This window comes from Rhamphochromis longiceps, linkage group LG18 (genome assembly GCF_057381845.1).
Source record: "Rhamphochromis longiceps isolate RC_006_pf linkage group LG18, R_longiceps_female_GT1.1, whole genome shotgun sequence".
In the NCBI taxonomy this organism is placed as follows: Eukaryota; Metazoa; Chordata; class Actinopteri; order Cichliformes; family Cichlidae; genus Rhamphochromis; species Rhamphochromis longiceps.
Window position 1 is genome coordinate 11,898,834 of NC_140574.1, and position 26,111 is coordinate 11,924,944.

General features: G+C 39.1%; 1 protein-coding gene across 1 annotated transcript in view; it reads right to left on the reverse strand.

Moving 5' to 3' along the window:
• Positions 1–3,947: 3,947 nt before the first annotated feature.
• Positions 3,948–26,111, reverse strand: part of LOC146647807 (uncharacterized) — a 56,117-nt gene continuing 33,953 nt past the window's right edge. The window contains exon 3 of the mRNA XM_085390080.1: positions 3,948–4,158. Within this exon, the coding sequence (XP_085246206.1) occupies positions 4,053–4,158 (106 nt within the window). The 3' untranslated portion in view covers positions 3,948–4,052. The remainder of the gene's footprint in view (positions 4,159–26,111) is intronic.

A 26,111-nucleotide genomic window follows, 5' to 3' on the forward strand; every position in this document is an offset into this window, starting at 1 on the left:
TTGCCTGGTGTGATAGACCTATATATATATATATATATATATATATATATTATAAAAAATAATATAATATAATATAAAGGTTGTTTTTAATACTTGTAAACCTTTTGTAGTCAGTGACTACCTGAAGTCTACAACCCATGGACATCATCATCAGTGCTGAACGAGAGAGCGCTTCCAATTCCTTGGGGATGATCTTATAACCAGGTTTTTCCCATATTTGGGCCCATATTGTAGTGATTTGTCAAAGTAAAAGTGTATCAAAGCATTGAATCAGTCTACCATGACTAGGTGTGTTTAAAAACGAAGCAATTTTCTATTGAGACAGAGCACTATTTTTTTCACGATGCACAAATATCCATTGTGAAACCATATCATCGAAGGACAGATTACCAAATAAGTTACACGGTCACTGACTACTACAGTGCAGTTTCACAAGGAAATACTTGAGCATCAACAAATTGCCAAGTTGACTTTGCTATTTTCTTCAAGGACATTTGCTCCATGCTTATCTCTTCGACTTTGCGGGCTTGACTGGTGCAATGGAACAAAAAAGTTGACACCTTGTTTCAACAAATGAGAAATGACAAATGCATAAATCATTCAAGCTCTGGCGCGTAGAGATTTCAGTTTGACACAAACTCGGGCTGTTTGATGCTCTGCTGATGAAAACTTCCAGGAAAGCCCACGGAAGTCTCATGTCACCATTGATATGCAAAAATGGTCAGAGCCGTTGTTCAAGCTTCAAACCACGACATAAGACCATTACATCATACCACTCTGTACATATATGTTGCTGCACTTTTACAAATGCAATCATTCATGCATCTCACTTGTGGGCATACGGTCAATATAATTTAATAATAAATATTGTGAATCAATGTTCTAAATTAAGAATAAGGGACTAATTCAATATATTCTACATTATAGCCTTGTTGATGCTATATTGCCACTGATATTGTGCTTGACCTCAATAGCAAAAGACTCTTATCTTTGTCAGAGGTTAGTATTCCTCAGTGAAACAAAGCAATATGTGAGATTTCCAGGGAGAGTTCATCTTATTGGATGAAGCTACACAATGGTAGCTTAGATTATATTGTAAACACAAACCCAAAGTGGTTCGATATTTGCTCTTTTCTGAGAAAACATAATGGCGACAAACAATATTTTACAAAATCTGAAAACACACTTTATTTACTAAGAAAAAAAGCAATTTCACCTGGTTTTATGGACTCGTAAATCAGTAGTTATCATAGTATGGCATACTGTAAATTTGCTGCTTTGCATTTCTTCAAAAATTACTGCATTTCAAAGCATTCCTCAGAAGCATTAATTTATCTTCAAGCCCATCCAATTATCTATTTAGCCAATCGTATAATTACTTGTCTGTGTGCCAAGAGTGTTTATTAGGATTCCTAACACACAAATTAAATTGCCCCATAAACAATTTAGGAGCCATTAGAGCATCCTAAGAAACGATTCACTTAATGAGGGGGTGGGATGGCTATGGTGAGATGAGGAGACAGGGGGTTGTAGCAAATAGCAGCATCAACTGACATTGGGGTAACAGACAATTAAATCTTGGCAAGCTAAACTGCTATACAACCGATATGATGGCTTGTTTGAAATCCATATAATGAGCTACATGCAGAGTCTTGTAAATTTTTTATTTTTTTATATAACAGATGGAAAACACACCCTCCCTTGCTATGTTTATGAATGAGTACCTGTATAGAAAACCAAATTACAGACGAATCTTTCACTGTATCCCACTGGTGGTGGAAGCGAGTATCATCATGTCACCAGCATCTTGTTGAAGTTGATTTCTCCTGAAGGCAAAATGGTAGGCGTGTGAGTAAAATAATTACAATATGTAACAATCTGTTTCTCCTGCTCACAATAATTAATTTAAACAATTAATGTCCGAAGGTTAAATTTGCTTTATAAAACAAAAGGGTTTTCAGACAAACCCCACTCATAAAAAACGTCCAATATAAAAGATATTAGCATACATATACATATACACAATAGCAACACAGTTAAGTTTAAGGAGAAAAAAGTCCTACAAAAATAGAAAATGTACTTATTTTTTGCAGATCAGTTGTTTCTTTGGTTGGTATACAATACTATATTTTATAATTTCACAAGTTTTACTGTTAGATGTTAAACATTTTATCTTCTTTTAACTACACCTATAGCATATAAACCACAACCTTATACCATGAAATATGTTGCCACATTACTTTTTGCAGCATTACAAGTATGTGTTTTTAAACTTCTTCCAAACAAACCTTGAAGAATCAAATTTTGTCCACAAGAGGTGCTGTCATAACTTATTCAATAGCAAGTGAGGACTTGTGTTTTGACACCTAACTTCAAAGTATCTGGATTCTTTTTCATGTCGGCATTGGAGGAAAGTCAAAAGGATGCCAAATGCAAAATCCGTCACCGAGGTCAAAGCTACTTCCCAAGATGACAGAGGGGTCGGCAGATTCATTGTCAGTGCAGAGTCACAATGCCACCTGTCCTTGAAACACTGTTCTAAGCATCAGCTTTGTCTTTTCCATCCAGCATGACCAGCTCTCCTTTCTCTTTAGCTGCTCTTTCATCTGGTATTTAATGGAGGGATTGTCGACATGAAAGACATGACCACTTTGCCTTTCATCACAATGACATCATCCCTCTGGGTGCACCTGAGAACTTATCTTGTTAAAGTGGAATTCTGTATATTAAGATAAAATCCCACATTTCATTGGGAATGGTTCGCTTACACAGAAGAATGATAACATCGGGGGGGATAAAGCTTCAACATTTAGAATGATTTGTTGACAGGATCTTTGACCCTCTTTTTATTACACTATAACCATTTTAGGAAGAAAAAATGTAGTCCCTAACATTTACGTGCAATAATGAAATGTGTGTATTGTATTAACTTTTACTTCAAATGAGTTATCTGATCAAAAAATTACTTTTTTAGTATTAAATATTGTGTATGTAAAGCTTTTTGCTATTCAAATCTCCGTGTGACTGTTGACTGAAACTCCCTATGCTTCAGTGTAGTATCATTTTGAGTAACAAGCAGGATCTCGATTAGCAAAAGCTTTATTTCCCCTTGATAAAGCTTTAAGGACCTGTATATTTTTAATGGTACTTGTAGGCAAGGAAATCAGTGAACCACACAAAAAAGTATTATTTCACATTTAATCTTACTATCTGCGTGTTTGAGAAAAAGAGAGAGTGTGTTGAACATTACAGCAATGAAATGGATATCCTCTAAATCCAATAATTACGCTGCTAAGACACGCACTTCTGAATTTAATCAAACTTATTGAACAGAACCTCTTGTACCCCTGCACTGAGTTTAACAGGAGCTCCCTCTTTTTTATTGAAGTTGTAATGTTTTGCGGTACTTGGTCCCTCTGAGACTGTAGACACATCTTCAAAAGAACACCTGCCCTTATCTGTGTGCTTGACCTATTTCCCCAGCTTCTTTCCTCTATCCCTCCCTCTGTACAGCTTGGGCTACAGAGGACAGGTAATCCCATTGACAGTAGCAGAGACTGATGCGGTGCACCTGTGATCTGGTTATCTTGTCTAATCTTAATCATGAATAAAGCTGGTAGCAAACCAGTGAGGCTTTTGTAAGAGTTCCTGGGCTGTCATAGATCATTAGACTTAAAATAAGTGAGCACTGAACTAGATATTGTCAGGGGAAAACACTGGACAGAAGAGGTGAATGAAACTGCTGATAACAGTTTGTATGTAGGTAATGTTGACGCTTTTATGGAAGAGAGTCAAGTTAAAACAGCACTGATGGTATTCATAAAGAGAAAGAAATGATAAGGCCTTTAGTTCAAGGTTTAGCAGGACAGTTTAGAAATGCTTTTGATTGTGTTTTCTAGGACAAACTGAATTAACACAAGAAACCTAGACAAAACAGTACATGCAAACCTAGCGGCTTGGAGCTGTTGCAATATGAAAACAAAGACAAGAAAGGAAAATATTAAGTTCCCTGAGCATGGTCAATAAAGTGAAACAGCTAAACATAAACAAACTTAAATATTGATGGAGGATGTTATTCTCCTGGGAGGGAAAGCAAAGGCGTCTTCTGGGGCCTCGGCGTCTGTGTGAGCAGCAGCATAACGCAGGGAGCCTCTGTAGCTGTAAGAGATGAGAAGCAATGAGTACAGTCAGTATCTTTGCTCAGCCTCCAGGTGCTTAACTCGTTTTTTACCGTAATGTGCACTTTGTTTTTATCAAAGCAGTGAAACTCGATCCATGCAAGAGTTGTCCACTCATTCAATTAATTGATTTTGCTGTCATCAGCCACTCTCTGCTGAACACTCTCTCTATCCTGTGCAGTCTCTCGTTCTTTCCGACCTCTCTGTGGGCTCTTGATGGCAGCTGAACGTTTATAGAGAGGCCCAGCAGGTATTTAGGCTTTCAACAGCTCAGGATAATGTGCATCTAGTGCACGAAGCTAAAAATGTAGCTACTCAGGCCTACCTAATTCATTTAACACAGCCCAAGGAGGCTGTGTTCTGGATCTTCAAAATCCATCAGCTTGTGGAGGAGTTCAGACACAAGTACAGCAAACAAACTGTTCCCAAGAAGCCGAGACAAGTGTGCGGAAGAGTTTTAATCCTCTGACACAATTTACTGCTTCCCATCAGATGAGGATTCATAATCCAGATTTACTGTGAATCAGAATCAGAATACTTTATTCATCCCGAGGGAAATTAGGGGTTACAGCAGGCAGCACGCTAATGGCGCATGCGCACTCACAAAGGAACCTTCTGACCAACTTTACACAAACATCACATTGGGCAGACATGTCAGAAGGTAGGCTGATAGGAAAAAAACAACGAAAATACACTACATGAGGTAAGAGGAGGAGAAAAAAAACTCCACTCAGACTGAGCTCCTAGTGGGAGAACAGTTTGATAAAAGAAAAAACACCTCAGCACAAAAGCACATGACTATCAATACACCATAGAAACACGAGACAAGCAACAGGGGCGGGTAAAGGGTAAGAGAGAGCCGGCGTAGACAGCGCATCCGGTCCTGCAGCATCTGTGCTGGTCCAGTTGACTGCTATCATCCCCGGTAGGGCACAAGCATCGAAGGCGTTGGAAAGGGAGGGGGATGAGTGAGTGCTTATCAGTGTAAGTGTGTGTGTGTGCGTGTCCATAGTTTAGCTGAGACAGTGTCCTTCGGCCTATCAGGCTAAGTAAACAGTCCTCCAGCCAATCCAGGTGTCCTTCATGGGGCGGGAAGAATAGTCATCACACAGTCGTTATCAGGGAGTTGTTTTGGTGGGCTCCAGCCTTGGGCCTGCAGCTGGGGCCGTGGTGTCCAAATGTTGCATATTGTTGATTTCTCCTTTGTGAGCAGCTTGAATTCTAGCACTCCGAGGCTGGTCTCTCGATCTCCCGTTGAAGAGCTGCGAGCCTCCCCATGATGGTATCAAACTTCTGTTCCGTGGTGTTGTCAGTCTTTTGATTCTGAGACCTCACAACTGCAGTGATCCGTTCCGCGATGTTTTCCAACTGTCGCTCAAGGGTCTCATTTTGAGCAGGCCTCTCTCTGATGTTTCCCCTCATACGCTCAATGGTGTTGTTTTGAGCCTTCACAGCAGCTGTAAGCGTCTCCAAGGTGTTGACCATATTACGTTCGTTGTGAGAGGTCGCACCTCGTCCCGTCGCTTCGAATCCAGCGGGCAGCCTTGTGGGGGTTTGAACAGCCGGTTCCGCTTTCTTATTTCTCTGATAAACCAGGGCTAAGCCAACGCCGATCAGCGTGAACCCTGTTATCATGGTTACGAATAGGTAGATATCTTCAGCCTCCTCGATCGACAGTCCCGCCAGGCACACGGTCCTCCAGTTCTGCCACCCATCCAAGGTGCATAACACTAAAATAATGACAGAGCTGCTCATCGTTCTCAGTATGGTCAGACTCAATCTACTTAGTTTTGCCTTGTACGAGAGTTTCCCTTTTTTCAGAGCTTTTCCTAATGGTTATTTTTTATTTGCTGCATTCAGGCAGATTGCATCTTTGTTCTGGGGTTGTGCAGGAGATGCTCATCTTTCTTGCTAAGGAAACCAGGGCAACCACCTTCTGACAACTCCCTCGACTCCACTGGCTTATGGAGTCAGACAGTGAACACATGCATACACAGAGGCGCACGCCAACACATACTGTAGGTGGTGATAGACAAGTTAGAGGAGGAAGAATGCATTCACATACATACTGTATAAGGTGAGAGAGAGGTTCAAAGATGGATTGGAAGGCAAAAACAAGTGCACTGTAAAATTTGATTCTGGTTTTAATTTTTGTTATTAATAACATAGATAATCACATCATCCATAATCCTTAAAAAAAAACATACCACTACATCAATGTGACAAAATCTGTACCATTTAAAAAGCTACAAATCCTTTTAAAGTACTCCTGAAAAAAATATTCTATCTAGCTTGCTGATATGGTGGGGTTTATCAAAAATTCTTAAAGCTTGTCTACCCCAATATATTTGCCCCACATTAAAGAAAAATACCATCTTCTAACTTTTTTATGCATTCACACAGTCACAAAATTTTCTCTTGCAGCGACAGAGGTATTGAGGCCTGTCTATACGGATGCGCTGTGGCATGGTTGTCTTCAGCTGGGAAGAGGACTGCAGAGGGTTTTGACAGTGTTCACTCCAGATATCCTGCTCCAAGTGGAACTGATCAGAATAGACGCCTCTCTCAGCACTGCCGGGTGAGCTCCACATCATGTCTGTCACTGCTGTCAAAAAGTGGGGCCTGCACTTGGATGCTCACTTTATAACATAGAGATGGGCTGTAACATCTTGTTAAACTCTCAAAATTGCCTATTTTCTTTCTTTCTTTTTCTCATTGCATTTTTTATCGTGTTACCTACTAATTTAAGACTAAAAAGATTATCTGAATGATCTGAATAAAAACTACTGCTTACTCACGGCCCTCAGCTAATGATGAAACCCATCTCTTTGCAGGTCTTATGACAATTAGACAGAAAGCAGATTTGTTTATTTATTTATTCGTTCATTGAATCAGCACATTGGCAAGTTTGTTGAATGTGCTACATTATACCATACAGTTATTATTTCTCGTCATATGGTAGTTAGTTCTGCTTCCTCACAGCCAGAAGGTCCTGCTTCTGAATCCTTTCTGTTTGGTATTGCAGGTATTCCAGCTTCCTCCCACAGTCCAAAGGTTAATTTTTGGGTGTAGGTGTGAATGGTTGTCTGTCTTTATGTTTTATATCAGCGACTGATCAGTGACCTGTCCAGGGTATTCCCTGCCTCGTGTCCTATGACAGCTGGGATAGGTTATATTCCCTTGTGATTCTGAATTGAATGAGTGCAGGAAAATGAAGGGATTATTATTTCTTTTAATTTCTTTGTGCGTCCAATGAGGCAAATCATTTTGAGTGTTCCATAATATCCTAATATTCTATTCTAGATAATTGTACATAATAATCACTATTTAGTATTTAGAAACAAGCACCATCTTGACATAACCACAGTGGTGAAATCTTCTGATAAATACCCAGTTATGTCATTTACCCTCATCTTTCTCTGTGAGAACATAGTAAAAGTAAGAAAAGATTTTTGTAATTTCATTAGAAAATGAGCCTGAAAAAATGAAGTGAGTTGTGTGATGCTTTTCTCATCAGTATTTTGATAAAGGCTCTGTCGAAGTGTTTGGCTGCTGTACTGGACGGGTGGAGTGTGTCCCCATCAACACTGAGGTGAAGTGAAATCTCAAACCGACGGAGCTTTCCCTGGTGACTCGGCAACATGGCTAATGGCTTTGCTCAGGGCCTGTCCAGGCATAGCTTGTCAATACAATTCTGTTCCGCTTTTCCCACTTGCCAGTTCCCATCTGGAGCCAATTCATGAACTAAGATGGTGTGTACCTTTCCCATGAGGTCACTGCCTGTTTCTACACAACACTTAGCCCCAGTCCTGCCTTTCACATCCCATGTGCTCCTCTTTCTTCTCGCTCCACTGAGCTTCTTTTTCATTGTGACAGACCATACAGGGAAGTGCTTTACAGTAACTTAACTTCCTCTTTACTGTAAGGCCTCTAAGGCCTTTATGTCAAAGAAAGTAATGAAGATGTTGCTATAGGGCAAAGCACAACTTTGTGATCTATGTATGCAGTAAAAACATAGGTGCACGTGTATATAATATTCCTGAAAAGTTTGGGATCATTGTAATTTATTGTTCTGTTCTTCATGTATAGCCTCTTTTTGTGTCAAAATACATTTGACTAGAATAGGAAATTTATGTTTACAGTTTAAGTTCACTTGAATTATGGACTGGATTTTCATTCAACAATTCTGAAATGCTCAGTAAAATGGTAGAAACAAAATCAAAGAGAGGATGCTGGTCATCTGCAGTGAAAGAGGTTGATAACAGCAGGTACAACCTGCAAATTATTGGCCTGCTGTTGTTAGTCCACTGGCCATGCTGGCTCCCACAGTTAAAGCATGCAGCCCTACCCAAGTCTTGGGGCCATTATTTTCAAAAAGACAGTGTATTACACATTTCTAATTACTTTTCATTTTAATTTGTTACACTGGTCATACGGCTTGTTTTGCTCTCTGCAACATCACCAGGGATCCAGTGTAACTTAACTGACAGTTAATAATAGAAACCCTGAAACTGCCCAGGTATTAGCACAAATCCCTGATCTTATAAGCAGAACACATGCAAGATCTCTGCACTTTACCATCACATCCTTTTGTTGATCAGTTTCAAAGTAATGTGCATATCTTCAACCCTCAGCAGCCAAGGATTTCTGCACCTATTGAATTCAGGGAGCTGTTGCACGAGGGAGTATAAAAGGCACTTGTTGGTACCCTTCTCAAAAATTTCAGCTGGGGATAAACAAGTACTTAATTACTTTTACATACGACAGTTCCACAAGTATTTCTGAAGGGCGCCAATTCTGTATACTGCGTTCTTCTGTTACTAGGTCAGTAATTGCATTCTGACACCACTTTAGTGGAAATCACTGTCACTTTGATTGTGGCATAAGAAACAAACAAAGAAAGAGGTTAGATAAATTATATCTTTATCTAACCTCTATATTTATATAACCTCAATACATACTTTTATTTGTCCTCCAAATAGATTCCTTGTCAGTCTCCAAATAATAATTTGGTAAATTAAGTGACCAAGCTTAACAAGTATATAATAAAGTTTTCCTCTTATCATTTAGGAGCAGCTTAGCTTTTGAGCCACTAAAACATATCATCCATAAAGAAAAGAAATGTAAGCTGCCACAAGTCAAGTACTAAACAGCAGGAGGTTGTCAGACAGCCTGGCTAAGGGGGTTACGGTTTCTACTCACCCAGTCAAAGTGCATATTCATTCTTGCTGCTCTACTCTGGTTCAGCACTGAACTGTTCAACTGTGTCTCAAGGGTGAGCATCAGACAGGCATAATTCCAGGGCCATGCACTGTTGCTCACATTACTATGCTGAGCCATATTTACCTGTTTAGTTGAAGGAAGAACGAGTGAACAAGGAGAAACTGTTAGATCAACTGAAGGAGCATCAGGGACTTTGGATTTTGTATTAGAACATTTAAACAATGGTCTGTAACTTGACTGCAAAATAAATATTTAATCTTTTTCTGACCAACTCTGTAACCTTTTTGGATTTGAGAAGTTTGAACATTTAGCAGTGCTGGGTAAAAACACAGAAATACTTTTGACAGATCTTCAATATATCACAAAGAAAAAACACACGTTAAACCTAGGAGTATCTGCCTGCTTGTACAAGTAAACTAGGAAGTGGACGAAAAGTAATACAGTCAAAAAACATACAGCCCCAAAGGATGGATGGCTACATTTGTAAATTTGCCTTTGAATTTTGAGATATACTGCACAATAATTATTACACATTATTTTCACTCATGTAATAATGTGGAAACAGCAAGAATGACCCATATATAAGCAGTTACACAAGAATGCTTCCCAAGTCTGCTGATTGCTATTTCTTATTATGCCCCCTGATCAACGTGCCTTACAATGTGTATTTGCCCTTTTTCCTTTTCTATGCCTGAGATTTTTATACATTTTAAAACTTATAGTTTACTTTTTTATATTTTATACTAACAAGAGTAACTAGAAGGGGAGCCAGAGAGTACATTTTGAACATCGTATAAAATCTTACAACTTACTTCAGTCAGTTCTGATGTTGCCCATGCTACAACTCTGGCCAGGTTTCATGAATTTTTGTTTGGTCAGTGTCCTTGTAGTCTTGGTAAATTCTAAATAAATAAATAGTGTACCTTTAACTTCTTAAAAAAGTTCTTAGAAAGTTTGAAACTTTGCCGCAAATAAGGGTTTCAAAAACTTTCCCTCTTCAGATTATAGTTTTACTATGTTTACTATGTATCTACAAAGTTTCGCAACTTGTTGCTTCATTTATGAATTAATCCAGAGGGCTGACTAGAATGGTGGTCATTCACTAATATTTATGTGAAAATGGTCCTACCCTGCACAAAAAACAAATGCATATGTACGTTTACCATCATAAAACATTCATAAAACCCTGTGCACCAGAATATTTTGTTCTTACCATTGAAAGGCTTGTGAAATCTGCACACAATCGGCATAGTGCCCCATTTCTCAAACCTCCAGGTGAAATGGAGAAACTGGTTACAATGTGAAAGGCAAGCCTACACCGCTAAAGGCAAGAAAGTAGGTCCCTGCATTACAAAGGGAGTTCAAAATACCTAGCATACGTCTCTGTTATCTGGATTCCCTTACCCTTAGTTATCAACTCTTTTTGTTAACCCAGGGTTTCCCCTGCATGAAAGTGCACATGAAAGACATGACCTTGGCAGCATCTGACCAATTCCAGTTACTACAAAGTCTAATGCCAACAAGTGGAAGATGAATCTATACTATGGAGAAAAAAATTTGAAGAAGTTAAACACAATACAAACTGAAAACAACACAGCTGCTCCCGACAGATCAATAGTGTAAGTGTGCACAAGAGGAAAAACACTGTAGAGTAATATAGTAATAAAGGTGTATGCTTTAAGCACTTTGGTAGGTAAGACTGGAACAGCGCTACTACATTAATAAAGTCCACCTTATTCGAAGAAAGGAAAGAAGGCCTGGAAAAATGTTAACAGACTCGTCAATATCATATCTCTATCATTAAGACACAGGAGAATCTGATGGTTTATGATTGAGTATTGCCCTGGGGCAGACTGACAGAAGCGAGGCTGCCATATCGCGCCATCGGCCCCTCTGGCCAACACCAGTAGGCAGTAGGTGAAGTGTCTTGGACACAACGACCAGGACAGAGAGCCCGGGGAACAAACCGGCAACCTTCCGGTTACAGATGCGCTTCCCAACCCCCTGAGCCACGGTCGCCCATAATCTTTAGACTAACCAGATTAGGTTTAGATTAGCTTTACAGGGTAAGATATAATGACTGTATACCACATCATTGTACTTTGAATCCAGTGTTAGCCTGGATAAAATAAGTTACTTGAAGAAATTCCAACAAAAAAATTGAAACAACAGTGGCCACCAAGGAAGCCGGAAAAATTACATTTTTCCATGGTTTCAAATATTTAATGTGGTGACACTTTAGCTCGGTGTATAACCAGATAACAACATACGACATCTACACTGATCCATTATGCAATTAGTTTTTAATTAATTACAAAATCTGAGGCTCCAAGTTCTCAATGCTGTTTCTCCAGTGCTAGCAATTGTATTCAGTTAAGGGTGTGTGTAAATTATCTGAGATAGCTAGCCCTTAAACTTAGTTTGCATATATGGTCAGAGGGTCTTCTAAATTTGTTTGGAGAGTATGAACACATTTAGGAAAATATTGACAAATCAGTTTTGTGAATGAGGTCCATTTTTGGATCTTCCTACCAAAGTATTTGAACTAAGAACATGCTAATGATGTGGATACAGTAGCCTAATGAACAGATCACACAGTTCTCTCATGATCTTGCTTCAGTGGGACAACATGACTGGCACATATATTTCCAGGCTGGGCTGCTGTTTGGCTCTTTGGAAGCAGTGGCTTGAACACAACCATTTTATTATGCATTATGCAGTTCTCCTGTAAAGTTCTGCTCAGGATATTGTGAATACTATTTCTCTCCCTCCCTCTCTCTCTCTCTAACTGTGTTGGCATTTAGATAAGCAAATGCAACAATCACATCTTGGCTTGGCATAATTTTCGTGTCATGTTTGTGTCCACTCAGCAATTCTATAGTAGCATATGGTTACAGTATGCTTATGTTACAATGGGAGTTAACAGAAATGCATATCTGTGTATGAAATGCATGTCAACTGAACAAAGAGTCAGAAGCATAGCGACACATGTCTGATATTACACAGTGTGTGTTTGTGTTTAGAAACATTAGCTGTAACTTTCTGAAACTGACAGTTTCTGATGTTTACATCTATTTTATTTAATGGTAACAGTGAAGATTCTGGCTTTTTTTTTTAAATTTCCCAACATCACATTCCTTTCATCTTTATACACTTGATTTTCAACAAGTCATAGTTATGAGATGCCATGACACAATGCTCTGTACTGTCTTTACATGTCAGTGACCTAATCTCAAATGGTATTCAGCAGTGTTTTGCTTAAATCACATTCTCACATACTGTACTGTCACTTTTCAGCAAGGTTGCTGGAAATAATCATGACATCTCGGTGTGTCATGCATCATGGTGGATAGCTCAGGTGACACAGGGCTGATGTCAGCACCCCACATCATATAAAAAAGCTCTCATCATTCATACCCACAGGTCTCTCCCTATAGCAAAGAGTGCTGAACCTGACACACGCCAACCGTCAGGGAAATGTGCTACTTCCCACGTAGCTTTGCCTGTTGGAAATGTTGGTGCAAACATGCAGTACAAGGTTTGACTCGGTGCTCAGCACTGTAGGCCTAGGCATCTGTCTCTCACACCCACAGGTCTCTTCTTGGCCCACAGGTCTCTTCTACAACACCCTCTCTCAGTCAGCAAATGCCACCCACCAGCTATCCCAGCTGCCAAACAGTAGGTGGTGGAAAGCAAAATAGGCAGGTGTATTAAGTACAACAACACCTCAAACCACAAAGCACAGTCTCATCTGCCTCCTCCTGGTTCTTAGCACAGATACAGGAAGCAATCCACAGTTTCATTTGTAGGTAATAATTACAAAATTCATTTTCACAAGAAATGTATTTAAATAGCACAAGAACAATCTTTTCAGGGCACTTTACATCATAAGGGGACTGATTTACAAATGTTATATAGGAAGAAATCTAACATTGCCTTTTAGGCAAGGACTCAAATGTGCAATATGTACATAAAAAATATGAAATAACATAATAATAAGACTGTGTTTAACTAACTGAGCCATTTCCATGCTACATGTAATAAAATAGAAATCAAGTGGTGGGAGATTATTTCTTTATGCCATACTTCCCCATTGCAGGAGATTTCATGAATAATTCACCTTGAGTGGACATAAATGACATGTAATTGTTGTTAAATTAAAATGATAGGATGATTTCATGGGGTATTATATGTTCATAAATGGTAAAATGAGCCATTTTAGTCCATTGGTTACTAGACAACATCTCGGTATCTAATACAGCTAAGAACCTTCAGGTGCATAAGATATACCTGTGTGTACAATCTGGCTAGTAAACTCCATGTGGTCAAGGAGTAGTTCAATGACCAAGAAACAAACAAGCGAACAGAGCATGATTTTGTGTATCGTAGTAAGATTGATGTGCCTCATGCAATTTCTGTTTGCGCTTTACAAAAAGAAAAAAAGTCTGCCCCCTTCTTAACCGTTCATCCACTTCTGGATGAACGGTTCTGAGAGTGTGGGAGTATGTCAGAATAGCCACACGGGCAAAAGAAGAACAAGCTCCATGCAGACAGGCCCTGGCCGCTTAATGGATTCAAACCCAGAACCTTGTTGATGGTAAAAGGTAGTACTTACCACACTGCCACTGTTGCTGCACAGAAACACACTGCTGACACTGCTAATTAAAAGGTTAGTACAAAACATGTTGCAGAAAACTTCCAGACCAATGGTGTCTTTTGTTTAGGTATATGTAAAATTGGAACTGCTTATAAACTGTCTACGGCACTCTTCACACAAGCAAGGTGTGGACTTTTAATATGATTCGCAGGCAAGCCTTTTGTCAGAGCTGTGCTTCTTTCCTTCTGTGAAACACCACCTATTATGATGCAGAATCCAATTACAGATGGCAGAGGCTTGTCAGGTGCAATGAGCTCTAGTGACCCCTGACCCTTCAGTCAATGTTTTCTAGCTTTCCCTTGCAGCTGATCACTGGTGCTGTCGAATTCTTCCACTGAACGGTTATGCAAAAATTTAAACAGCGATAGCGATGAGTTAATTAGTGATGGATGGAGTCAGTCATGACTGAGCTAGGTATCAAACTTACATTATGAAACAAGCACATGTTTTAAATGAAATGATGGTTCATATTGTGAATTTTACTTCTGATAAAGGTTTTAGTTTTTTTTATGTTGTTTTGATCCTGCTACAGTCACTTTAAGTAAATACAATTTTGCACGAGGCTGTTTGGGTTTAAAACTGATAAAATACAATTTGAGTGAACATTTTATAGCAATGAAAATTTGAGGATGTATTCAGTACATTTTTCAGCTTTCCTGGTAAATAATTTACAAAATGCTCTCATTATTTTTCTTTAAAAATAATTGTGGGTGAAATCGAGGAGATATGGTTGGATTTAGAGTTAGGGTTATGTTATTGCACATGATCCCAGTGTTGTGTTCACTTGCTTGTACTGGGTCCAGTTGTATTTGTTTCTTTACTTATGTCCAGACTTGTTACATTGTTTGCTGCCTTCTTGGCCACATGTGTCTTATACAAATAAAAGATTATTGATATTAGACCAAAACTCTTTTTGCAGTAGTTGTGTCTACTGACATTGCATCACAACATCTTCTGTGCCCCATGACTTATGAACATTTGAATTAAGAGTCAGTGTCAGCTGCATTAATTTTTTAAATTAAATAAATCACTCAAAGCACAATCATACAGAGTCTAGAGTCTCTGAATGGAATATAATATTGTTGAATAATAACTATGTGGTGAGGTGTGAGTACTAGAAATTTGGATCCATGCAAACGACAGGTAACAACAGACGCAAGCCTAACGAGGCTTTCAAACTTAGAGCCTGGCTTTTCATGTGAAATGAAAAGAGTGGATCTTAATATCCTTGCATACATGGCATTTCTGCTGCTCTCTACCTGCCAGCCTCTCTGAGGTAGGGCGAATATTACATGGCTCCTTTTTTAATGTTCTCTGCAAATCCTGGGGGGAAATTACCCAAGCCCGGTCACCGCCGTTTGTGACAGATGGAAAACCTTTCCAAAGGGATTATGATGCCCTAGACTTACTCTCATTCTCATTTCTTTTAAAGCCCAGGTATCAGGTATCTGTCAGGCGAGCTTGGGATTGCCTTGACAGAGGTTCTCATGTCTCAGCTCACCCCTCGTCAGAGAGCAGATGAAATTCCCCGTTATAACCCCTCTGTCTCTGCCATTCACAGCTGTCAGGCAACACAATGACATAATGGCAACATTTGAAATGCACCCTAATAGTGCCGTGTTGGACCTTGTTAACACTATCATCCAAGCCAAAGAAAAGGCTTTATAGCCCATCAGACGTGTGCCACATTCACAGTTGCCCCTTGAAATGGGATTAACTTTTAAGTACACATCTGAGGGAGACACTATGAGGAAGAATTGATGGACTGCTCCATTAAAGGAGATGTTGTTTGTTGAGATTTAAGGTACCTTGGGGAAAGTCACAGTGAGTGTGTATCCATGGTGTTGACAACATGTAAGAATGTGTGCCCATTGTTCTCTATTTGTAAGAATGTTCCCAGGTACATACTTAAGAGTATGCAAGTATTTATGATCTGCATTTGTTGTGGTTTCAATTGATTTTGATAATGTCAATATTATTTTTAAATAATAGTATAGTATATAAAAGTATTATTTATAAATGTTTATATATATATTACTGTGTAAAAGTCTGTGCAAATTAGTCAATCCCCATTTCTCTATATTTGCTATGAAAGTGGGAAAAAGGAGCAGCAATGTATTATTACTGCTGATTTAAATGCATTGCATGAGGCAAAAGCAGTGTTTGTACAATTCAAATAGACCTGAAAGTTAATATTTGACATGACCACCTTTTTTTCTTCAGAATAGCCTGAACTCTCTTGGGGTAGCTTTTCAGTAATTTATCAGTAGTCCTCCCAAAACACTTCCCCACACTTCTTGAAGGACATTCTGAAGCTCTTCTTTCATTGTTGGCTGCCTATTGTTCAGTTCTCTGTCAAGATGATCCAACACTGCCTCAATATAGTTGAGGTCCAGTCTCTGGGGAGCCCAGTCTATGATTGTGCTCCATTGTGTATTTTTCTACACTGATATGTTTTTAGTGCTTCAGTCCTAGTGTGTTTGGGATTATTGTCCTGATGAAAAATGATCAACCAGACACATTTTTTTAAATATGATTGTATGGTGAGTCAAAATCTGACCAAATTTTTCTGCGTTCATTTTCAGGCCACTGCCTGAAATGCAGCCCCAAATGAAGACAGATCTTCTGCCATGTTTTTAGAGATGTCTATAGCTATTGTACATGTGTCCTGACCTCCTTTGTACAATCTGAACACAAAGTTTGATGTTTCAATTCATCATTCCATAAGACGAAAGTTGCACAAGGTTTTCAGTCCAGTTCTTGTGTAATTTGGCATACCTCAACCTTTTCTGCGCATTTTCCTTCATTATCAATAGCTATTTGACAGCCACCAGACTATTTTTGATGAGGCCTCGGGAAAATATTCAGTTCAATTCAGTTCAGTCCAAATCAATTTTATTTATATAGCTTCAAATCAAAACAACAGCTCCCTCGAGGCATTTTATATTGTAAGGTAAAGACCCTACAATAATACAGACCAAACAAAGAAATAGTAGATGGATTAACTGAAGGGTCAGATGTATCTGTCAGGTCCTGTGTCAACTTTGCTTGATTTTTTTCCTATTTCATAATTACTTGAATTTCAAATACTGTTCATCTGCTGTATATAGCTTTAAGCCAGCAGCTTTTTCTTTAGACCTCAACTTGTCCGGCGTCCTCATTTTTAATAACACAGTGTACATCATGTTGAGTAAGTTTTCAGCAGCTAACTTTTTGGAAATTACATTTTTGATGCCAACAATGTAGTTTTATGTCTGTCAAGGTGTGTTATCTTTGGCATTTTTCACAGATTTGACAAAAGAAATTGGTACAATTATTTGTTTTGCCAAAAGAAATGATTTGAAATTGATTAACTGTCTGAGTTGTCTGTTATGTACAGACACAACACTGGCTCAGTGCCACAACAAACTAAATAACCTTTCCTCTAAAAAATGGTCAAGCAGAAAATATCAAAAGAAAATTTCTGAAATAACTTCAGAAAGCCTGGAGAAGTATTCCTCAAAATCAGAAAGCCATGCTCCTTGGGGGCAAAATAATGAAATAAGGGGTGACTATACTTTTGCACAGTACTGTTTACTAAATACTGCATATATGTTATTTATCAGTCTCGGTAGGCGGGGATCAGCCAACCGAGGCCTCCGCTCCTAGCCGCTTGGCACACATTGCACCCGATCCCTACGGCACCTCCTTTGGGTGGTGGGCCTGCAGGACGATGGGCCCATGTCCCTTTTTCGGGCTGTGCCCGGCCAGGCCCCATAGAGTAAGGCCCAGCCACCAGACGCTCGCCCTCGGGCACCCTCCCCAGGCTTGGCTCTAGGGTCTAGGGCCCCGGTAACCTTATCCTGGGCAGTGTGAACTGTCCAGGCAAAGAGCCCCAGTACAACATATCCCCTGGAATCCCTGGGACACACAATTCCCTGCACCACAATAAGGTAGCGATTCGCGAAGGGAAACATTAACAACAATTATCAGCAACAATCAAAATTATGCAGTTTATGTTTAATTTATGTTTTTCCATGTGGACTTGTTATTAAAAGATAGTCAGTGGAAGTTATCTTTCTTACTATGTGTTTTTGTTATGTTTTATTATGTTTGTATCCTGTTTTAACAGCATTGGTATTAAAGGTTTTTTAACTTTCTGTTTTATTGTATTGTGATTATTCCTAGTTTTTACTTATATAGCTATATAGGGCTTTGTGACTTTGAAAAATTTTCTGTACAGTGTAAAATATATAGATAATTTTACTTGTCCATCCCAAGTGGAATTACTTTCTTATTTGTGTATTACTAGTACCTCATTTATCCATGTTCCTGTCACACACTATGCTGAAAATACTCATGAAAGGTCCCAAAGGTTGCTTTTTGAGTGACATTCAGAATATTTAAAGAAGCAAGACTAAGAGTCTACCGTTCTTCTATAGCAAGTCAAGCTGTACAACTTTAACAATACTAACAAGTTGCTGTTTAGCAATATTTATTGTGATACCATGTCCACATCTACTAATTGCTGTAGCTCTAAACACAAATTAGAAGTCTACACACTGAACAGAAACATTTTAATGACAGTCTATCCAATAGATGTTTAGGCATTTTGGTCAAAACTTTATGTTAGCCCCAAATAAAAAGTCAAAGAACAACCAGAGTCATTAGGACTTCTCTAGACAGCATGAATATTTGCCTAATTAAAAGTAAAAACCAAAGGCTACAGAGACAGTTTTAAAAAACAAAAATATAAGGTTGTTGAGTTGAGGAATTGTTTGGAAACCCACCAGCCAAAACTTCAGTTTAACGCCTCTGGACAATCACTAAAACCCAATGTCAATTGAGTACAGGCATTCCATGCTTAAACTGCAGTATGCAAAAAATAAATGACACATTTAACAGTATGAACATCGGACACACTTGATTTTTTTTATTTTTTTTATTTCAGGCTGCATTTGCTGTTATTGTTAATACTTTCTCTTTGTCCAATAAGATATTCCCACTGGTCACTAAGCACTTATTCCAGACCAGCCACACTATTAAAATTAAATAAAACCTCAGAAGAAACTAATTTCCATTTGCTTTAACTGAGAGTGGAGACTGTATTCTATGCATTGTCTACAGGTTCACCATCAGCATGGATATAGTTCTTTTCATCTTTGATATTAATTTAAATTCCATTGTCTGTTTCAATTGGAAATTTTTTCAGGTCCATAATTTCCACTCTCCTCATTAATGCTCAAAAAGCATAAAGAAGAATATGTAAGGAACTGGTTAAATAACCCATTAAGAAAAAAATAATTACTTAATGCACAGAACACAGTTTGTAAGGCTGTTGTTGAACTGCATAGGTAATGCATGCTTTTGTTTGAAGTGAATCAAAGACTCATCACCCTAGGGGTGATAGAGTCAAAATTAAAGAACGCTTTCAAATATTGGGAAATAAACTCACTTGTCAAGAGTGATGACTACTGTGGTATGCTAGGTATTCAAGCACTGTGCTTTTGGGTTCAGACATAGATGGAGCCCTGCGCACCTTCCTAATATTCATACCATCTCCTCCCAGCCACTAACAGCCACTAACAGCTCATTACTACCTTTTACAATTCTTCATAATTATTAAGAAAAATATACTGAGATTAGCAGCATTTTTAGTTCTGCAATAAGTAACCTGGTGTAAGGTTAAAGGGATAGTTCAGCATTTTAAAACTGTAAATCTTAATAGTAGTCCTGCCAGTTATTTGAAAAGAAGCTTCTCTTTGTCTTTGTCTTTCTTTATAGAATGAAACTGGTTCAAGCTTAACTTAATTTAGCTCAACTTAGCCTAAAGACTATAAATAGGTGGAAACCTCTATGCTACGCCCAAATTTTATTAAGCCGTGCAAAGACAATATATAAGTGTGAATATTCTTAAATGTGACTATACATATTTAAATACATTTCCAGTAACTGGAGTGGATTCTGCTCCTTGTCAGTTATAGAGAAGCACAAACCAACCCTGTAACCAAGGCAGTCCACTACACATTTCTCTTGATGACTGCTCAGTAATGATTTAATATTATGCCCACGGACTGCAAGAGCAAATATCCACTGTGCATTAAATGAGGGATTTCAATTTGAAACACAAGGGTGTTTGTGTTAACATCGTGATTCAGTTAACCAGAACGCATCAGGTTTCGGAGTTCATCTCTCCTACGCTGATGTAGTCCAGGATCCATGTGTGAGACTTTCTTTCCAAGCTCCTTAGACGACTTTCTTGTGGTCAATCCAGGCGGTGTGCAGGTCAGTCTGGGGGGCTGGGGCTATCCTAGCTACAATAGGGTGTCCGGCGAGGTATACACCCTGGACATGTTGACAATCTGATGAAGGACTAACATAGAGAGACAAACAACTATTCACTCTCACATTCACACCTACGGGCAATTTAGAAGCACCAGTTAACCTAACCCCACTAACTGCATGTCTTTAGACTGTGGGAGGAGGCCAGAGAGAGAATGTGGAGAACATGCAAACTCCACACAGAAAGGCCCCGGCCAGATGGTGGATTTGAACTCAGGCAACAGTGCTACATATATATGTTAAAAGATATAAACAAAGATCCATAACTATATTAGGAAGATGGCCACGATCAACCAAGTGCTTAGTGAATACTTCAGGCAGCAGAAACCTGAGAAAGAAGATAAAGCAAGAAGAGGAACCACCATGGTAGGACAGGCCCCCGCAAGGCAAGTGCCATTGGCAGATAGGATTTCTTTATGTCAGCAGCTTCTTCTATCAACGGCTGGACATAGCTGGGCTGAAAGTCAGCACCGAGACACTATTCATTCTGTAAATTTTAGCTTTCTTTTTGTAAGAAGGCTCCAGTCAGGTGGTAATTCAACATTGGCTTCCTTCTTTCTTTCTTTTATTTTGCTGAGTTGCCAAATGCGTTGCCACTTGTAGTAAAAGTGAATGTTTATATTACATAAAATGTCAGAATCCTCAACAAAACTAGAATTTTGTTTAATTATAGGCATGACAAATTAAAATTTCTGAACTATTTTAAAACAGCACCTGCTCAGAAATACTCTACTCTACATACTCTTACTTTGGTGTACTGACATATGACGGATTTTGCCAAAACCAAACATGGCCTGGAGCAGAGAGACCTGGGTGTCCAGGTGGAGTGGCATAGGAAAACAGATGAGCAGGAAAGGTTGAATAAATAGTCAGAGAGCATGGCAGACAAGAACAGTTGCACTGGAGCTAGGAGACAGGAGAGAGACCTCAAGAGGTCACCAACTGAGGTGAATCCCCTCTGTAAGCTGGGCAGGATTCTGAACTGACTCTTGAGCAGAAGCTGAAAAAGACCAAGGCCAGCCAAGGGCCTGGAAGCATTAGAGGCCAGGGAACTGCAGTGGCTGCAGGACCTCCAAAGCACTAGGGAACAGTGACCCTGGCACGCTGGGCAGCTGTGGGTACAATGAACATAAATAGCTAAGAGAGGGGCAACATAGACTGTCAAAAATCTGGTTAAAAGTTATGGTCGTTTCATTCTATTAATATAACACAGGGGAAAAGACCCAAATGCATGACCGTGAAGCATAATTAATAATGAGAAAGTAAGTCTTCAGTGTCTAAAACAAAAAAGCAAGAAATATTTAGCTCAATGAGCTACTTAAAACAAAACAGAATTCCAGCGTGAGTAGACACAACTCATACATTCAGGGCTGAACTGTTGTGTATGAGACAGACGGTCACAGAGGATGAAAAAACATAGCAAAAGCACCAGATATGCTGAAGAAGCTCAAAATAAAGCAAAGGGAGGACAGGGAAGCTAACACTGAGAGAAAACAATAGATGATAGACAATGACAAAGAGATACAGGAGGCACTGCAAAAATGTGAATAATTACTAATCGCTTAGAAATACAAGAAAACATGTCAGATAAATGAAAACAGGGAACAAATCTCAAACATAGCCAGGAAAGCTAGACTAAGAAATTATCTAATTGAAATATAAAATGATCAAGTTTATGCGACGAGTCCATCAAATGCTCTGACATCTCAAAATTAAGTCTTTTAACTGCCAAACAGGGGGAGGGGGTGGACTAGGGAGGGTAATCTTTGGAGACAGGGTTGTAATTTTTCTAAGTGAGTCATCAAAGATAGCCATTTAATCCCACATCTGTCCCAGACAGGAACAGAGAACTCTTTTGATCAGGAAATGAGGCCAGCACTGGGCCTCCAGAAAAATACCTAAATTCCATTTGGGGGATTGAAGTCAATTCAAGGGATGAAAAGATCAACAAACCATCGATTTGTTACATGCAATGTGCATGTCATCTAATTAAGTAAAATGTACACAAATTAGACTACTGCTGTTTCGCGGTTCTTCTTACCCACATATTTTAGATAAAATGAATGACCTGTCAGCTTGCTTTTAAACTCTGTGGATACGAGGGATTCATTAGAGAGCAAAATATGTTATTTATTCTTCTATAACAGTCTATACATGCTGTAAAGGATGTAAATACATGTGTAATAATACACACTGTTGGATGTTTATGTTTTTAGCATTATTGTAAATGTGCTTTATATCTTTCACTGTTATGCAATCACCACTCTCTTACACATAGAAATATTACAGCTTCAACTGCTGGCCTCTATTATTGAACAGAAAGAGGAAAAATATTGCAGGTGGTTGGCATTTAATATTTAAGAGGTTTTGCTGGATTCAAGCACCTGACTCGCATGCTGAAGAAAAACTGAGGATTTCTCTGCAGACCTGGCCTGCAGACCCTGTGGCCTCCACACTGCCCTCTATCCCACAACACCCCCTACCCACTCTCAAGCCATCCCTGTCTTGGACACAAAGCCTGGTCTGCACCCAAACACTTCGCCTTCATGCCTTATTCATTTTCCATAACATGAACATCGCAAGTAAGTCTCTGTCTGTCAGCCTCTCTCTGGATTCTTGGATTAATGTAAATCCCAGCAAACAAAGAAGATTCAGTAGTGGGTGATAAAGAATAGCTGCTATTTGCATCGTAATGTGAATTTATTAGATCGGTCTATATCCTGGAGATGGCTGCCTATTTCAGCAGTGATGTGGTGTTTTGTTGTTTTTGTGGAAAATGATGCTTCCTCCGGATGAGGGGTGGAGATAGAAGTGTCCTTGTTCATCTGGGGAAATGTTTATCATGATTCCCACACATTTCTTTCTCTTCTGACAAATCAGCTGCAACACTTTTTACACCAACATTTGAAGTAGATATCCCAAGCGACCTCCTTTGGGACTTCCAATTCTGAAGACTCTTGTTTGTGTCCTCTCCGAGGCTCTCAGCAGGGAAGGATGCAATGTTCTATGTTTAAAATGAAAAGAGGTGTCATGAGGTGTCACTAAATGCAGCGGGACTGTTTGATTGCTTCACTCGGCTATGAGGAGCTGTTCTCGTGTCTGTTTGGTGCCTATCACTTGCTGCTGGTTTGCCTCATCATAAATAATGCAGTCTTCATCCTGCCCACCCAACAAACACCTAAATGAAGGCAGCCTGCATTGCAGATTCTCAGAATGGGAAAGGTTACTTCAAGGAGTACAGCAAAGCCGAACGAGAAAACAACAGGAAATGTTTGACGAGGATGCCTCTGTTTGAGGGCGCTGTTTACAAATGTGTGTATTCTTGTTGGAATGATATGTGTGTGCTGGTGTCAGCGTACTCGTCTGCATATGTATCTATCTTGTGTGGATGGAATAAATAAAAGTAGCAACATATAAGGGGTAGTATAGAGAGAGAACAGAGAACACTATGGGCAAATTCATAAGCCTGCAAAATACAGTAGCTCTATTTCCCAAAATATCGTGTTTTGGGGGAAAATGAGATTGGCAGAAAAAAAATATGTGATGACAGTTATCTCCAACATAAAAGTATGCTCACGCAATGCTCCAGAAAACTTGTGGCTGAGACATTCCAACAATTGGAAATCTGCTCCCCCTCTACTTTTAATCACCTGAGTTTCTGATGAAATACTGAGCTGGAGGCATGTCAGTATCTGTTAATACTGGGAGCAAGACAAACCAGTTGTTGTCATTCTCCACTATATGTGTGAATGGGGATGAATGCATTAACAGATGATCTTATAAACCTGGTCTAACCTCAGACTAACCTGGATTTGGTCTGGAAACTAACTTTTTCCAGAGTCCATCCCTGAGATTACAGACGCCACGCTGGGTAATTTGTGACTATTACATAAGGTGCAGTCGATAATGAATCTTTTTTATAACAACTATTTAGAAATAATAATATCTTGCCGTGTTTGGTGGCAAGAGACAAGCAAGTTAATAGTCTCTGAAACAGCAGTAAGCCAATTTCTGCACTATTCTAATTCGAAAGTGAAATGTGTGTAGTTTGGAGGAGCTAGTGGGAGCAGGTTTGTTATTCCTTCTGCTGGCTGGAGTTTTTGAAGATGTGATCTCTGCTCTCCTGATAGTAAAGAAGCTCATGCAACTGAGTTCAGTTTACGAGCAGCTAGAGTCAATAAAAAGTAGATTACGCATGGATTGGTGACTACTTAGTTCAGCATTTGCATATCGCATATGCACACAGAAATCAAGACAGTGGACTCCTTTTTTTTTTTTTCTTTCTTTTTTTTAAACATTCCCATAATCTGGGAATCAATATTCTGAAACCACACAGACACCAGAAGCAGTTTTTATGTGAAAATATGTTACCCTCAATCAAAAATAGATTAGGTAGAGGTCACGGACTACCTTGTTGGCTGCCAATGGTCCATGTTGAAAATAATGAACCGCTGAAAACATGACAGACGCAAATAGCATGATATATGGGAGTAACAGACTGTGCAGGCTTAATTGATAGTCAGGTGATAAATAAGGCAGAACACAAGAAAACTCATAGCATTTGCAAGAAAACATGCCCATGACAATGCTTGTAAAACAGGGGGAAGCATTTGACTGTGAACAAGGATTAATGAATGACTGATCAGAACTTTAATTAATGACTGTTAAAACAGTGGTCTGTCCTAAAGTGTTTTAACATGTGCCTAGCATCAGCTGGTTAAACTCAGTTTTGTCTCCAGAGTACCTCGACAAGCTATATTCAGAACTCTTGTTCTTTGTAATACAATCCAGTTTATAGATAATTGATTCTGGGATATAGTCCAACTAAGTCAGCCTTCTGGGAAGTATGTTAGTGGTCACCCAACTACTGAAAAGCTTCTAGACATCCATACCGAGCCAAGAAACAGCATCCCACCCTGAATCTAATGATTTTCTTTTTTATTCTTCCTGAAAAATTCAGGGAATTTAATAAACTTTACAATGTATAAGTGACACAGCAGTTTCTCTGGATTCTGGCATTAAACCTCACCAAATGTCATGCTGGCAAAGATAAAGCCAAACAGCAATTACGACCCAGCAAATAGGGTTACCAAAAATCTATTTAAAGTCTGTTTTAGAATCTGAAATTGTGAGTCACTGTGCTGTGGAATAGACTGTTAGCATTATGATCCACCAGAACTCTTGGAAGAAAACCTCAGCTTTCCTCTGCGCCACATAAAAAGTCAAAACCTTGTCAAGACACAGCAAAAGAACCTCAGGGAATACGGGACTTTTTGGCATGCCATACCTAATAAATGTCAAGAGGCTCACATGGGTTTGTGGACATGTGAATCCGATCTTAGAGCTATCAGAATCAATGCTTTTGTTTAAAAAAAAAACAAAAACATGAAAGGCTCCTTCAGTCTATTACCAAGTCGAATGTTCTTTTTCACCTCCAAACCTTGAAGTGTTTTTATTTTCAGGCTTGTCCACTCACTTTCAGGCTTGTTTTGTGAAACCTCAAGCACTTTGATTCTATCATTGTGAATACAATTTTTTTCAAGGTCATCTTTTCATGAAAATTTGAATAAGCCCATGGCAAGTATGAGCTATCTGCCGCGCATAAAGCCACAATTGAATACTCAATAGCATCATCTCATCTGTCTACTGAAGTAAAAGGGCAGGAAATAATCAGAACGTGTCAATTGGCCTATCGTTCAGATGGGAATCGTTCACAGTTATCACCTCATTAG